This window comes from Oryza sativa, chromosome 10 (genome assembly GCF_034140825.1).
Source record: "Oryza sativa Japonica Group chromosome 10, ASM3414082v1".
NCBI lineage: Eukaryota > Viridiplantae > Streptophyta > Magnoliopsida > Poales > Poaceae > Oryza > Oryza sativa.
In genome coordinates this window covers 5,777,004-5,792,741 of record NC_089044.1, presented here as the reverse complement: position 1 = coordinate 5,792,741, position 15,738 = coordinate 5,777,004, and the positions used below count along the sequence as shown (strand labels likewise).

Here is a 15,738-nt window from a genome sequence, read left to right as displayed (position 1 = left end):
TGCTCATACAGCTCTACACATCCGCAGTGGAGCCACCGTGGCGACACCCGGCATGATGCGCCGCCGCTCGACGACGGCGACGGGACGCCGATTCACCTTCTTCGGCGTGTCGATCACCTGGATCACCCTCTGCTTCTTGGCGGACGCGGCCTCCTTGTAGCCGTCCTGGAGCTTGCGCCTCGCTGCCGCAAGCTTCGCGTCGTCCGCGCGTGCCGGCGCCGCCTCGTGCTTGTTCGATGCTGTCTTCCTCGGCGACGGCGCTGGCGCCGGCTTGTGAGCGGCCGCCATGTCCGTCTTCTTGGCGTGATCAGACGCGGAGGCGGTCTTGGTCGGTGCCGGCGCCGGCGGCTTGGAGCTGCTCCTGGTCAAGTGCTCGTCGACGATAGCCTTCCAGTTCTTGTAGAGCGCGGCGGCGAGGCCGCGCACCTTCTCGGAGGAGTGCTTCCTCCTCAGGCCGCTGATGGTCTTGCCGATCCTGCTCGCCTCCAGCGTCTCGAACGTCATCGGCGTCGACCGCAGCGCGCGGAGCAACTCGACCACGGTCTCCTCCGACGAGTCGGAGCTCGGCCTGCCGCCGTCTTCCCCGCCGACGAGCTTGCCCTTGATCCTCTCGACCTCCTCGGCCATGGAAGATTTCTTGGCGCGTCGGAGCTCCTGCTCGTCGCAGAGCCGAAACACGTCCTCGAACGGAATGTCGCGGCCCGCGAGCTCCATGGTGGCGAAGGCGATGGCCTCGTCGAGCTGTTCGGCTCCCATCGAGCGAACCATCTCCCTCACCGCCGCCGCCATTGCCTCTCCGCCGGCCATGGCAAAGCACGCGAGATCGCTCAGATTGGAGCAATGCAGCTTTTGGTGGAATTGGGAATGGTTGGCGCCAAATTTATAGGGAGGAAGAATTGTCTCTTCTTCTCCGATTCGAATTCATGGCGAGCACCGGACTCGGACTCCGACTCCGATTCGGATTACGCTGGAAACACGCACGCAGTCGCGTCCATGAGTTCGAAATCGAATCGGAGAAGGAGTACAAGTATTTCCTCCCGATAAATTTGGCGCCAATTCCTTCTCCGCGCTCATCCAAGAAACAGAGACACGAGTGGAAGCAGAGCTTTTGCTTGGAATCGATCTTTCTTTCGATCTCGCTTCTCGCATCGCGTTCGGGTTGCTGCCATCCATGGCGGGCGACGGCGAGGCGATCCCGGAGGCGTGGAAGGAGCTTGTTCGCTCCCTGGGAACCGAGCAGCTCGTCGGCGCCATCTACGTCGCCCTCGACGACTTCAACGCGCGGGAGCGCGACACGATCCCGCCCGAGCTATGGCGGCGGCTCGGCGACCGCAGCGCCGCCTACAGGAACCCTTTCGTGAGCGATGGAGGATCGAGCTCCGGCTCCGGCTCCGGCGAGGTTGAGAGGATCAAGGTCAAGCTCGTGGCCGTGGGCGGGGAAGACGGCAGCGGCGGCGGCGGCGGCGGCACGAGCGCCGACTCGTCGGAGGATGCCGTGGTCGACTTGCTACGCGACCTGCAGGCCGTGCCGATGACGTTCGAGACGCTGGAGGCGAGCAAGATCAGCAAGACCATCAGCGGCCTGAGGAAGCACTCGTCGTCGGAGAAGGTGCGCCGCCTCGCCGCCGCGCTCTACAAGAGCTGGAAGGCTATCGTCGACGAGCACTTGAGCAGGAGCAGCAGCAAGCCGCCGACGCCGACAAAGACCGCCTCCGCACCCGCCGCGGCTGATCACGCCAAGAAGGCAAACACGGCGGCGGCTGGCCACGTCAAGACGCCAGCGGCGGCGCCGAAGACGGCGGCGTGCAGCAAGCGCAAGGAGGCGCCCGCGCCGCCGGAGATGGACGAGGCGAAGCTGGAGGCGGCGAGGAAGAAGCTGAGGGAGCGTTACACAGAGGAAGAGACGGCGAAGAGGCAGAGGAAGATACAGATCATCAACAACGCGCCGGGGAAGGCGAAGCAGCGCCCCGCCGTCGTCGAGCAGCGGCGGCGCGTGGTCCGGGACACGGTGGTCGCCGTGGCGAGCCGTGCTCCTGTGCGTTCCTCTCTCCGGATGTAGGTGGTGGTGTAGTTTTAGAATGAACATATTATTACTCGGGCACTCAGCTCTCTGTACTGTACATGGTTAATTTATTTCATCAGTTATCTGGAATTTTTCAGAGCAATGTTGGTGGAAATAAAACTATTCAGTTGTACTCCCTCCATACTCATAAAGGAAGTCGTTTATGACAATGTTTAAGTCAAACCTTGGGAATATAAATCATGAATAACTCTTACGTTGTTGAATTTGAAAATATAAAAGTTATATGAAGATGTCTTGAAAAATACTTTCATAAAAATATACATATATCATTTTTCAATAAATATTTTTATAGAAAAAAGAAGTTAAAGTTGTGTTTTGGAGACCGTGTCGCTGTCCTAAACGACTTCTTTTACGAGTACGGAGGGAGTATGTAACAAGTCAGGTTATATGAATTAATAGCAATGCTGATGTAATGAATAAAGTTCAGTTAATGGTCAGGTGGCTACACTACACAACACCATGCATGCGAGAAATAAGTATGGAAAGCTTTATCGCATCCTGTTTCAGAAGCAACTCATGTGTGTATTCAGAAGTTCAGAGAATGTAGTCTTGCGATTTTGATAAAACATGAGCATGTCTATAACTGGTTATTTGGCTACAAGAAGAGTAATTTTACAGTCCTTGAGAGATATCGGGAGGTACCAACATTTTTAGTTTAAGTTATAACACCTCCTCATACCAGAGATACTAAAGTTAGACTAAAAAATATGTACCTCCCGATACCTCCTCAATAACCATAAAATCACTCAACTAAGAACGTGTAAATACGTGGAACTGATAGTCAGAGCCAGAGCTCGAGTGTGTCTACCATTTCTTTTTGGCCATATCATGAGCATGTTCAGGCCTGAACTATTTTGCCATAACCTTGGTATATAATGTATGTCTGCAAGACAGGATGACACATTTGGCAACCTCGTACCAGGGTTCAAAATTTCGAATCGAAATTTCGGAAATTTTGGCCACCCCCGATACAAATGAGCAAACCGAAACATTAAACCCTGCACGGTACTATTCATGAACCTATGGATTTTATGGTATTTTCCCTTAATTTCTACCTTGGAAAGGTTGAGTCTCGGTTATATTTACTCTGATGATAAATTTAGTTTTGTTTCTCCAAATACTTAGAAGCTGGCCTCTCAAAGGCTCTGGGGCGACCTATGTGGTGGTGTAATTATTGAAAGAGGTCTGGAACACAGAGTAATAATAATGTAATGAACAAAATTCAGCTGTATGTATGAATCAGGTGGTGTGAACTGATAGCAGTGCCCATGTAATGAACAAAGTTTATTAAAGTTCAGTTGTATGTGGTTTCCGAAAATGCTCATGGTGGTGGCTATAACGAGCTCACGCGTGTGTTCAGAAATTCAGTGATCGTATGAACGAGCTCATGCCTTGAGAGAATTAATGTACGTATGTTCTGCAAAAAAAAAAAAAAAAAAAAAAAAAAGAAAAACTGGGCACAACTGGTTATTAGGCCACAAGCCCACAACCTGGGCATGTATTGGCTCAAATGCTGGGCATATGGCCTGGGCATGGAAGCACATCATTAGCCAACGCTGTGTATGCCATGTCGATGTGTATGGCTATCTTTGTGGACGGCAGGTGCCGAGTAAGACGGCACGCAACAGTAAGCACAATGAAGAATGACACACACGACACCAATATAACATAACATATGGAACATCTCCGAATTAAGCCACTATGCACAGATAATTAACATAAAGTTACGAGCACACGCATTCGGTATAATAACAAGTTAAATTTGCCATTTTGATAAACCAATACGATTAAATGTGGCCCGTACAGAAGCGTATCGGTATTTGGTAACATCAATCAACCTTTTTTGCTTTCACGTTTCGACATGATATAAAACTTCTGTAAGGAGCGAAATTGTTACAAAGAAGCATCAATAGGAAAAAAAAAAGAACAGATGGAAACTAGGTATCCAAAAGTTAGACCAGCTTCATTGAAGCTATCTGGGTAGCAACCTCCATAGCTTCCTTTAGTTGAGAGGCCTCAGTTCCCTGCATTGCATAAATTTACATATTTTATTGTGTGATATAATCACAAATATTTCACCTCGGGTACTTATGTGGAAAATTCAAGATTTGAAGGGTACGATTGCTCACCTGGCCCTGGGCAATTCCATTCTTGCCACCACCTCCCTTTCCTTTGAGGGGCGCAATCGATGGTGTCAACCAATCCAACACCTTCAAGCTGTTAGCAGCGCTGGGAGGCACACCAGCATAAATGACTGCCTTATTCGTGGCTTCATCCGTGCTGAATAGCATGATTGGCAAATCCTGTACAAGACAAACCCAAAAGTTCAACAGCACATCCTACACTTGACAATGGAAATAAATAATCTTAGAAATTCACTCTGTTATAGTAGCACATTTTCCCACTTCAGAGTGGTTGGCACCCTAGCTAACTAGTTATGGACAGCACCTACATCATTGATTTGTTCAGCGCACCTATGAGGAATTCACAACTATAACATTGACATGAGCACCAATTTGTGGTCGACATTTTAGCAAAGTAGTAGTGGATTTTGGCTGGGGAGACATGAAAAAAGGAAACAGTATCTTGCATACAGAGTAGAAAAGAAAATTCTCCTATAAAACAAGGCAAGACGAAGAAAAAGGCATTGAATTCAAGGCTGTCTCTGCTACGCATTGTTAAATAATATAGCATGTGGGGCACATTGTAGGACCATTATTATAATAGGAAGTAGGAAGTTTGCATATAGTTGTCTAATAGATGGCATATCAATTCATTTGGATAAACAGCCCCATCGTTTGGCCTAAACAGCCAAAGAATAAGCCAAAATTTGAATTTTTGAACTTGATTTTGAAGTTGATTTTGAAATGCTTTTAACGTAATTTTTGTTAATGTTGGCTTTTAAGTCGCTACGAACAAATCTACAAAAGTTTTACTTATAAATTAATTTTAATTTTCTAATAAGCCAAATAAGCCATTTTGGGTAAAATGGCAACCGATGGGAGCCAAAGCATGTTCTTGCAACAGTCAGATGAAAACATAAGTCCTGACCTTCTGGTCCTTGACTTTGATAACTGCTTCCCGAATAGCACTTGTGTCAAGACCCACATCTACATGAGCAACACAGAAGCGCTTTCCTTCAGAAAGAGCAGTTTGGGCGGCATCTATTGCAAACTTCACGGCCTTCTGGATGTTCTCCTCGCCCATTTTCTTCTTGGCCTTCCTAAGTTCATCCTACAACATCCAACAGCTGCAATAAGCTCCAAAATCAACCAATAATGGAATACCAAATAGCCGAATACCACATATTGTTCTGTTCTTTCAAGGTAACAGCTCATAAAGAACATGTACAGACCTCCAACTTCGACACCCGGCCTTTAAGATCAGCTTTTCTTGCAGCTGGAATTAAAGCTGTATCAAGCTTGCTCTTGATGGAAGCAATCGTCTGGTAGAAACATCACTTTTAGATGGTGATCCAATATAAAATAGATCAGCAGAAACAACTCCAGTGCAATCAATTTTAACTACCCTTTATCCATATAAAGAGTAGAAAAATAATATTTCTATTGGAGAAGACTTACATCAGAGAATATTTAATGAATATCTAGTGCATTAAGCACCAACAATGCAATTGACAATTGAAAGATACAAACAAGACAAAGGCATATAATACCTTTTCCAATATAGCTCCCTCCAATTTTGATGCTTCATTGATTTCAGAATCAATAGATGATGCATCCTTTATAGCATCAGAGGCATGTTTAGCAGTAACAGCTGTGATCCTCCTAACACCTTTAGCAATACCCTCCTCGGACAACAGGGCAAATGCTTCTGCCTCGCTAGTGTTTTTAATGTGTGTACCTGATACAGTTAAGTTTAATAAACATAACCATGGGAGGTAATACATTCCAGACAGAAGAAAGTATACCGCCACACAGCTCTGTTGAAATGGATAGCCATTCTTTGCTTTCAGGATTGGCAAGTAGATCTTCCACTTTGCGACCAACTGATACAACTCTTACCGGATCAGGATAGATCTACAAATTTCAACATGTGAAATAAATTACAGGAAATAATCAACAGGCAAACTTTGTGTTTCATCATGTTATTTCATGTTTTAGCCGACTAACAAAACTTACTTCACCAAACACAGCTCGTAGACCATTTATGCGCTTCGCATCTGCTAATTTTATTTCACGTGCAAATACTTCCAGTTTGTCTTTTATCTGTTGATTCACTATAGACTCAATTTTCCGCAAATCTTCTGGCTGAACAGGTTTCCCTGTTACAAACAAACAGTTTTGAGTTGCGTGGCTGAGGGAATACATGTGAAGAAGGATAAGATAAGAACCACATAATACCATGGGAGAAATCAAACCGTAGCTTCTCTGGGAGAACAATTGAACCTTTCTGGTCAACATGATCACCAAGTATTTCCTGCATTTAAATGGTGGAATCATCATGAGGGTGGAAGATAAAAGTGCAAATTTTTTCGATAAGCTTAAATTCAACATACCCGTAGAGCAAAGTTCAGCATATGGGTACATGTATGGTTTGGAGCAATGAGAGCACGGCGAGCATAATCAACCTACCAATGGCAACATGAACATTCATATCTGATTAAGCGAATATCAGAGATCAACTAATTTGATGTAGAGATTGTATTACTAAAAGTGTTACCTTGCATGCCACTTTATCACCAACAGACAATGCCTTGGAACCTTTTGTAAATGAGCCCATATGCAGCACATACCCAGCAAATACTTGAACATTAGTTACATTGAAAGATCCGAAAGACCCTTCAATTTTCCCAGTGTCATATATCTGATGCAAGAAAAATCTTGTCATGTTTATAATGTACGGAACAGTGACTAGCATACACTGTGTTGTTTATTATTACTAATGTTCAATTAGAAATTTATTTGGGAAAATATATTGTATATTTGCATGTGCTCTTAACACCACCAAATCACAATAGCTGAAAAATCATTGGAAGATGTACTAGGATGAAATATCAGGCATAAGCAAAAGAATATTGCAGGATTGGGACAGGGTGTACAGGTTGCTGTTAAGTACTACCTCCGTCTTAGAACTTATGGGATTTTGCCCATATAATCCCTCATATTCTCAGACAGAGGTAGTACAAGTGAAGGACTACAGCTGATTGTTAGGACGACATACAGTTAGACTGCTTCAGATTGAAGGGACAAAGTAGAACAAACAAGTGGGGATTAACTACAAGAGGACTACTGCAGCTAATTGGCATGACATACAAATGAAGAAACACTGAAGATTACAACGATAAAGTAAAATAAATAACCCAGGAACCATATTACAACCACATGAGCATTATATAGTCCACAGTAAGAATGTTGTACCTGACCACCCTGTTCAGCGTAGAAGCTTGTACTTTCCAGGACAAGGCCAAAGTCCTCATCGCCAGATGCGGCACTTACATATTCTGAACCAGTGTAGATAGCCTTCACCACACTGTCATTGTCCTGGAAAAATGTTTTTAAGTTTGATAATAATCAGTATCCAAATGTGTTCTATGAGCAACGTAAGAACAGCTAGAGAGTGGCCAAGTAAAATTACTACATTGAATATTATAAGCAACTGCACCTAATAGAAGTGTAATATAGCTAAACCAGAACAAAAAGGAATCTGGCAAGCCAAACTTACCTTATAACCATACTTCGGGCTATCATCTGTACTAGCAAGCCCTTGGTTGCGCAGCTGTGCTGTAGCATTGGCATCCAAGACAATGGAATTTTCCCCAGCCTGCAAAAAGAAATATACATTATAAAAAGGAAAAAAAATAGGTAGCAACTAAATTATTTCTTACAAAATTAAACAGAACCACTGTTATCGAGTCGCCCGACTAGTCATAGATAAAGTCAGTCAATCTAGTCGACTAGAGAACCACGACTCAACCAAATAGAAAGTCGTGCGATTAGTCATGGTTAGTGATAAAATCGGTCATAGATTAGTCGTAGCAAATCACCAATTCACCATGCTAATTGGCTTATTGTGTATTTGTGTTTAGTACTTTAGTTTTATTTCATCTTGACTTATTTTGCTGCTTTGCTACTCCATAGTCCATAGTTTATACTGTATACATTGCTTAGAACAGTAGTATATATTGCATCCCCTGTAGCATGACCAATTCGTGGACTAGTTGTGGACAAGTCGTCGACTAGTCGTGGACTAGTCGACCAAGTCGACGAGTCGGTCCAGGGGTACCTTGACTCGACTTTACAACTTGACAACCATGAGCAGAACGCTGGCCCAATATAATGAAATACCAGCAGCATATCACACTATCAGAGATATCAAACGGAGAAAACGATTCAGGATTAACTTCTACACTTAGTAAGAATAAAAGACAACCTTGAAGCGTGCATTCCTAGCCTTCTGCCTCGCTTCTTCCATTGCAGCATCAAAACCCTCCCGATCCACACTCAAGCCATAGTCAACTCCCATGACCTATGGAATATGAAATAATAAGAAACAGCATAAATAGAACATTGAAGCTTTATAGATCTTTCAGGTCAGAAAAAGGACAGCTAACCTCAGTCAGGTCAACTGGATAGCCATAGGTGTCCCACAGGACAAATGCATCCTGAAATAAACAATGTTTGCAACGTATGAAAGAAAATATCATAAATAAGCTTGAAAAGTTCCAACAGAGAAAGGCAAAGTACGGAAATCCATACAGAACTGCATGTTTATTCTTAAAATAAGGTCAAGAGGAAAAGCACAATTTCTGGAAATTGTGCAAAAACATATCAAAAATAAGCACAACACAGTGACCACAAACTGAGCATAGGAAGAATAAGTCTGGAATCGCTATTTTAAGGGGGGCCATGGTTTACAATACTTCCCCAATATTAGGAAAGCTAGTTAGGGATATTCTAATAGTGAAATATGAAATATCATGCAATTCAGAGAAAAAGAACTTGCCTGTCCACTAAGTACTGTTCCTCCACTCTCTTTAACAGCATCTGCCGCTTTCTTAAATTTTTCAAAACCCTGAAATTTTTTTACCAAGAGCACAAGTAACGTCAGTTGTAACAGTAATGCACCCTGTAGGAACTACCCTTCAATATGACAACGATAACTGGAGACATGGCTGCACAATGGAATTTGAATGGTGCAAACCAAAGCAAATTGAACTGCTGGCACAAAAAGGTCGAACAAATGCTTGTTGAAGTTGATTGTTATCCAACCTATTGCCCATGACAGCAACAATTATCCTAGATAAGGTTATGATCCATGTGTTCCTTTGGAACAAGATTAATCCTGATCACTAAGCAGGTCACATTATTCTATATTTAAATCTTCCAGCTTTTGCACGAGCAAAAACATACTTAACACAAGAACATTACCTGGCCCTAAGGCTATGAAATAAAATATGAGTAACAACGAAATCAGACCCAACTGCATTTATAGTGGTAAGGGGTTATTTGGTCGCCAGCCACACTTTGCCGCCATTACCTTTGCTAGAGTGTTCTCAAAGCTTTCCTCTTCATCTTTAATTATATCTTTGATCTTCTTTTCATTGTCCTTCAGCTCAGGGAATACATCTCCCATCAGTTGGACAAATACATGTACAAGACTGTCCAAGCCAGAAAATTTTAATGTAAGTGATAAATCACATACGTTCATGTAAATATGTTTCTAAAAGTTAAACAGGGTTATTGACCCACTACCTTTCATTATGTATAAGACTAGTATGACCACAAACAAGCAAGTGGTTTGAGTTGTGAATTAAGACCTAAGACCCAGCCCATAAGGAAGTCTGAAATGATTATCTCAATGACTTAATACCAACTAGCTAATTTTAGCAAAAATCATATGATGGAAACACCAATCTTGCCTTATCAACACAACAGATTTATTATGACTCCTATATCATGTTACTAGCACTCCATATATTAAAAAAAAGGCTATGCAAGCATATTGTTCAGCATAAAGGCATGGTACATAATGCAGATAAATCATTGTTCTTACGAGCTAAAAAATCCTTGCTTTGCTTTCAACTTTTGATGACCAAAGTGAACAGCGCGCCTAAGAATACGCCTCAGAACATATTCTCTGCCCTCATTTCCTGAAGAAGTAATCATATTAGAAACAAATAAATATAATTGTGCGACAAAGTGATGGTTGACACTAACAAATACATAGAAAAATATAGAAGTTATGGGTTTGGCAGTTTGGAACTGATGTTCTTTTTAGTACTTCACCATCCTTAGCACAAAGGTTGACCTAGATGGTGTATTGATAACAGGTAGTAGAAATTTTGGCATGTGTTTTGGTTGGATGGATTTGGTGGGTTGGGTTGGGGCCATCCCATTTTTATAGGTAAGGTTGAAGGACTCTCTGGGTTGGGTTGGGTCCGAAAGGGAATATTCTGCATATATCCAGGTTGGTTGATCCATGCAAAAACTGGCGGATTGCGTTGACCCACCTCCGCTGGTGTGCCTCATATGAGCCGCACGCGCGGTAACCATATCCTTTACCCCTGGATTCACCATTCCCCTCTCCCATTTTTCCCCATCCAGATCGAGAGAGCGAGAGGCAACGGTGGCGTGCGCTCGCAGTGGCAGCGGCGACAGCGTGCGCAGGAGCCAGGTCGCCCATAGCCTCCTCCCTCCTTGCATCTCTCTCGCCGGCTGCTCATCCTCATCAAAGCTGGCGACAGCGGAAGGAAGCAAAGCCAGCGGCTGCAACCTACGGCAGCGCCCGAGGCCTCCTCCCTCCTCACATCCTCTGTCTCCTCGGCTGAGTTGCAGATTGATCCAAAACGATAAGATTTTTTGAGTGGCTCTGCAGTGATATTGCAGGCGGCAATGTTACAGCAATCCAACAGCTCGAAAGTTCAAGCCCCATGATTCCATTGTTTGATTTGTTTATGTAGATTTGTGATTTCCTCCCAGAGCAAGAGCAGCAAGGAGCAGGACTCGTTTTCCTCAAAAATTTGTGTGCTTTGTATGTTTTGATGAGTTAATCATGACAAATTTGGTTCATGGTTTACTTCTGTCGATAGTCTTTATAAATAGTTTCATATATGCATGGCTTTTAAAAAAAAAATGCACTATATTTTTTCCTATATGTTTAACATGTATTTGATCTGTATACAAGAGAGGTAACCTCATGAACTTTACATGAGGTATCTCTATCAACTATCTCTTCTCCATCCCTCTAACCAAACAAGTAATAGGACCATTCCATCCCCTTCTATCCCTCAAACCAAACAAAAAACAGGGCTAAACTCCATCCTTTCAAACAGAAAATAGGACCACCCTATCCCAAAAATCTGGGATGGACCTAACCCATCCCACCTCATCCCTAAACCAAACACATATGCTTGAAGAATATCATAGTTTAGAATGCAAGGGAGCAAGATGTTTATTCCTCAACAAGCCATTTGCGTGCATGTGTTTGGTTTGGGGACGAGGTGGGATGGGTTGGACTCTTCCCTATTTTTGGGATGGGATGGTCCCATCTATCTGTTTGGCATGAGGGATGGGATGGTCCTACTTTTTAAGGGATGGCCCACATGTCAGCGAGAAAAAAGTGGGTTGGATTGGTCCGCAGTTTTTGAGGGACCATCTATCTGTTTGGCACGAGGGATGGAATGGTCCTACTATTTAAGGGATGGCCCACGCCCACATGTCAGTGAGAGAAAAAAGTGGGTTGGATTGGATCTTAGGGGAATATTCCCTATCAGGGTCCATCCCATCCCACCTGTCCCCAAACCAAACATCCTGAAAAATGGGTTCAACACAACCCGACCTATCCCGACCCTTGAATCAAACACATGCTAAACAGTACACACTTACCAGGTTGAGAACCATCAGCAATAGCAAACGAAAGGGTTCTTATGTGATCTGCAACTACTCTGTAAGCCATATCAACTTTGTCAACATCTTCAGGACCTACTTTACCCGAGTATGATTGAATTCCATTGCCAGCCAACTGCAATTATATATACGGATATCAAATCATTAACATATATCATGTACCTAAGAATAATTAATAAGTAAATCAAATATAATTTAGATGAGAAGAGCATGAAAGCAACTTCAAGTGTGCATAGTCAACCTACTTGGTGGATGGCATCAAATATTGGCATGAATACATCTGTGTCATAATTGCTCATTTTATTCTGAAGGATAGAAGTTAAGCGTTCAAATCCCATTCCTGTGTCAACATGTTTTGCTGGTAAAGGTCTCAGAGTACAATCTGCTTCCCTATTGAACTAAGATAAAATAGAATAAAGTATGTGTCAGTATATGAAAATAAAAAAGAGAAGATTTAAGACATCATGTACAAATATAACAGAATAATTGCTGACAATGTAAAGCTTTCCCATCCACAAAAAGGGCAATAATAAAAAGTAGCATGCTAACCTGAATGAACACAAGATTCCATATCTCAATACAAGTGGGGTCATCATTGTTCACTAGGGAAGCAGCATCACGGTTGCCAACACGATCAAAATGAATTTCAGTACATGGCCCACAAGGACCAGTATCACCCATCTCCCAGAAATTATCCTGTTGAAGTTAAAAAGGTTTGCTAATAAGCAAATAATGAAGTGGCATTAAGATGATGGCAATGATCAATCGAAAGACAATATGGCCCAACAGAAATTAACACATATGTAAGTGTATAGGTTGTTATGATCTACACTGCCAAGAGCTTTCACCAATTACAAGAACTAACCTTGCAACCGAAAGGTAGAACTTTTTCTTTGGGTAGGTATTTCAACCATATGTTCTTCGACTCCGTATCAGGAGCAAGTCCAAATTTCTCATCACCACCAAAGTAAGTCGCATAAATTCTATCGGTAGGCAATTTGTACACCTGCATTTAGCAACCAGTAAGAAGGCCGCTTATATTTATTTACATAGATATATGATTACTTTCAGAGTGTTCTTAGTCCAAAGCCTTATATCATTAAAAATGATACGACATGCAGTACTCAGACCAGTACAAGACTCCCAACAAATGGATTTTTACTGCCTAGGTAGTACCTTAGACTACTACACAATTTTATATGCACGGTCAACAACCAAACAGCATAACCAAACCTTATCACTCAATGTACCTTCCTCAATCCTTTGAATTTGCATTTTCAAGTTCAAATCGTAGGTCATTAGACCATTGCGTAATCATGAAGTAACAACACTACAAGAAGATTTACGAATCCAAAACATCAGTAGACAGGTAAGCTTTACAGGGCACAGGCAGATTCCATCAGACTTGCAAAATCAGGCATATACATTCCACAAATTTACAAAGTAACAGTTCTGTTTTTCAGATGGAAGCTTCCCAGGAGAAGCTGACCCCAAGAAACTTGATCTATGAAACACAACAAGAACCGGTGCTACTGCCCAAATTGAAGTTATACGTGCAAATGCATCAAAGTTTATGTAATGATGCCATCAAACAATCCAAACTTTCATCACAGGACATGCCAAATTGGTACACTTCCTAAATTCCAATCACTCACAAATAATACAATCTTTCATTTCACAACAAACACAGACAACAGAACTGCTTAATTAATTTCTGTCATGCCATCCCAAAAACCCAGGGCAACACCGCTAAACCCCAGGTCAGCGCATATGCCAATTCTCCTCACTGGAGAACCTCTAAATCTGCTGCTCGATACAGTTACATGCCAACCCAACCAAACTCATGATTCCAAATAGAATCGAATCAGATTCGCACAGCCCATTAGCATCCGCACGAGAACAAACAGGGGATCTATGAGAGAGAGAGTAGGATCCGATACCTGGGTGAGGAGCTCCCAGGCAAATCCGATGGCCTCCTCCTTGAAGTAGTCCCCGAAGGACCAGTTCCCGAGCATCTCGAAGAAGGTGTGGTGGTAGGTGTCCTTCCCGACGTCGTCGAGGTCGTTGTGCTTCCCCCCGGCGCGGATGCACTTCTGGGTGTTGCAGGCGCGGCGGAGGCGGCCCAGCGGCGCGTCCGGGGCGGCGGTGCCGAGGAAGACCGGCTTGAACTGGTTCATCCCGGCGTTGGCGAACAGCAGCGTGGGGTCGTCGACGGGGACGACGGGGCTGGACGGCCACCGCGTGTGGGACTTGGACTCGAAGAAGGAGATGAAGGTCTCCCGCACTCGGCTCGCCGGCCACTCCGTCGAGGCCGCCATCGCCGGTGGCGCGGGGGCGGATGCGGCGGCGGAGGAGGAGGAGGTGAGGTAGATGGCGGCGGGCAAAACCCTAGTCGCGGGCGGGTGGGAGGAGGAGGAGAGCCGGAGGAGGCAGCACGCGCGGCGTACCACGAGCATGTGACTTAGGGCGGATTGAGCACGGGGGAGGATAATTTAACGCTGATTTTGGAGAAGAACCTTTTTTTTTTCTTTTTGTGCCTACGATATTTTTCTTTTTCTTGTCTAAAAATAATGGCAACTTGACTGCCACGAAACCGAAACTTTGGAAACTGATACCCAAGTTTCTAGCAGGCTGACCAACTGAAATTTTCAAACAAAACTAGTCAGGGCTCCTTTGAATCACAGCAACAAAAACACAGGAGAAGGGTAAAAATATAGAATTCTAATAGAAATATAATAAGTGTAAAACAAATAATTAAAAAAACATAACAATAACCGTTTAATTAGGCCACAGAAAAACACAAAAATCTAAGGAGAGATAAAGACTCAAAGATTTTTTACATGACGTTCTACCTCATGTTAATTTTCCTAAAAAAAAACTGCATGGTAAGATGTAGAGAAAATTCCCTATATACCCCTGAAAATTTACTCAATCCCTTTAATACCCTTGAATTTGACATCATCCCTTATATACCCCTGAGTTTTCATTTTGATCTCCTTTATACCCATCTCCGTTAGTTGACCATTAGTTGACCGTTAAATATTTTAAAATGACTATATTACCCATCCTATACATATGTGGTACCTACCCAATAAATTTTCATATGAAAAAATTAACTTATACAAAATACAAGCAATATAATCATTTAATACCCGACTTAAAAAATAAAACTTATTATTTTTTATTTTTTAAAAATTATGATTAAATCCATACATTAGTTTCACCAGAAAATTAAGAGCAAAAACTAAATGTTATTTAGGTTTAAATTTTTGGGAAGATATACGAAATTCATCAAATTTGATCTGAAATTTATTTAAAAATTTTAAATTTGTTTTCTAATTTGTGATAAACTAATTACATCCCCTTTGTTTTTTCACAACGAATCTTTTTCACTAAATATTTGTTGAAAAGTAATTTTCAAATTTTATGCAGAACTTTTTTTACAATAAATCTTTTTTTATTTTAATGAAATAATGTTTTATTTTTAAAAATTCATAACAAATATTTAGTAATTTATTCCTTATTAGTTTTCACAACTCAAATGATTTACACATAAAACATCTTTAGCTTTTAACAATATACCAAGGACAATAAAGTAATTTCTACAATAACTAACAGTCAAACTAATAGTCAACTAATGGAATGGATATGTGAGGGATCCAAATAAAAACTCAGGGGTATATAAGAGATCAAACAAATTTCAGGGGCGTAGAAGGGATTGGGTGAAATTACATGGGCATGTAGGGAATTGGCTTATTCCATAGCAATTTCAATTCCATAGGATTCCAT

General features: G+C 42.5%; 2 protein-coding genes across 2 annotated transcripts; both read right to left on the bottom strand.

The window, feature by feature from the left end:
• Positions 1–3: 3 nt before the first annotated feature.
• Positions 4–789, bottom strand: LOC112936633 (probable mediator of RNA polymerase II transcription subunit 26c). The gene has a single exon (XM_026020788.2). It carries the CDS (start codon positions 787–789, stop codon positions 4–6), a length of 786 nt encoding a protein of 261 aa, XP_025876573.2.
• Positions 790–3,829: 3,040 nt separating this feature from the next.
• Positions 3,830–14,412, bottom strand: LOC4348211 (alanine--tRNA ligase). Its single transcript, XM_015758964.2, has 22 exons — positions 13,890–14,412; positions 12,815–12,955; positions 12,499–12,645; positions 12,195–12,347; positions 11,929–12,064; positions 10,097–10,193; positions 9,581–9,701; positions 9,047–9,115; positions 8,655–8,705; positions 8,474–8,569; positions 7,766–7,864; positions 7,462–7,584; positions 6,764–6,907; positions 6,600–6,671; positions 6,445–6,520; positions 6,223–6,365; positions 6,012–6,120; positions 5,757–5,944; positions 5,439–5,528; positions 5,135–5,317; positions 4,213–4,386; positions 3,830–4,107 (listed from the first exon to the last, which is right to left on the bottom strand). Exons 1-22 carry the CDS (start codon positions 14,403–14,405, stop codon positions 4,036–4,038), a joined length of 3,000 nt encoding a protein of 999 aa, XP_015614450.1. The 5' UTR covers positions 14,406–14,412; the 3' UTR covers positions 3,830–4,035.
• Between the last annotated feature and the right edge of the window lie 1,326 nt (positions 14,413–15,738).

Coding starts and splice junctions, on each gene's coding strand:
- LOC112936633 (XM_026020788.2), bottom strand. CDS start 789: ATGGCGGCGGCGGTGAGGGAGATGGTTCGCTCGATGGGAGCCGAACAG.
- LOC4348211 (XM_015758964.2), bottom strand. CDS start 14,405: ATGCTCGTGGTACGCCGCGCGTGCTGCCTCCTCCGGCTCTCCTCCTCC. Junction 10,194..11,928: donor TGCTGATGGTTCTCAACCTG/GTAAGTGTGTAC, acceptor TTACTTCTTCAG/GAAATGAGGGCAGAGAATAT. Junction 9,116..9,580: donor TTGAGAACACTCTAGCAAAG/GTAATGGCGGCA, acceptor AAAAAATTTCAG/GGTTTTGAAAAATTTAAGAA.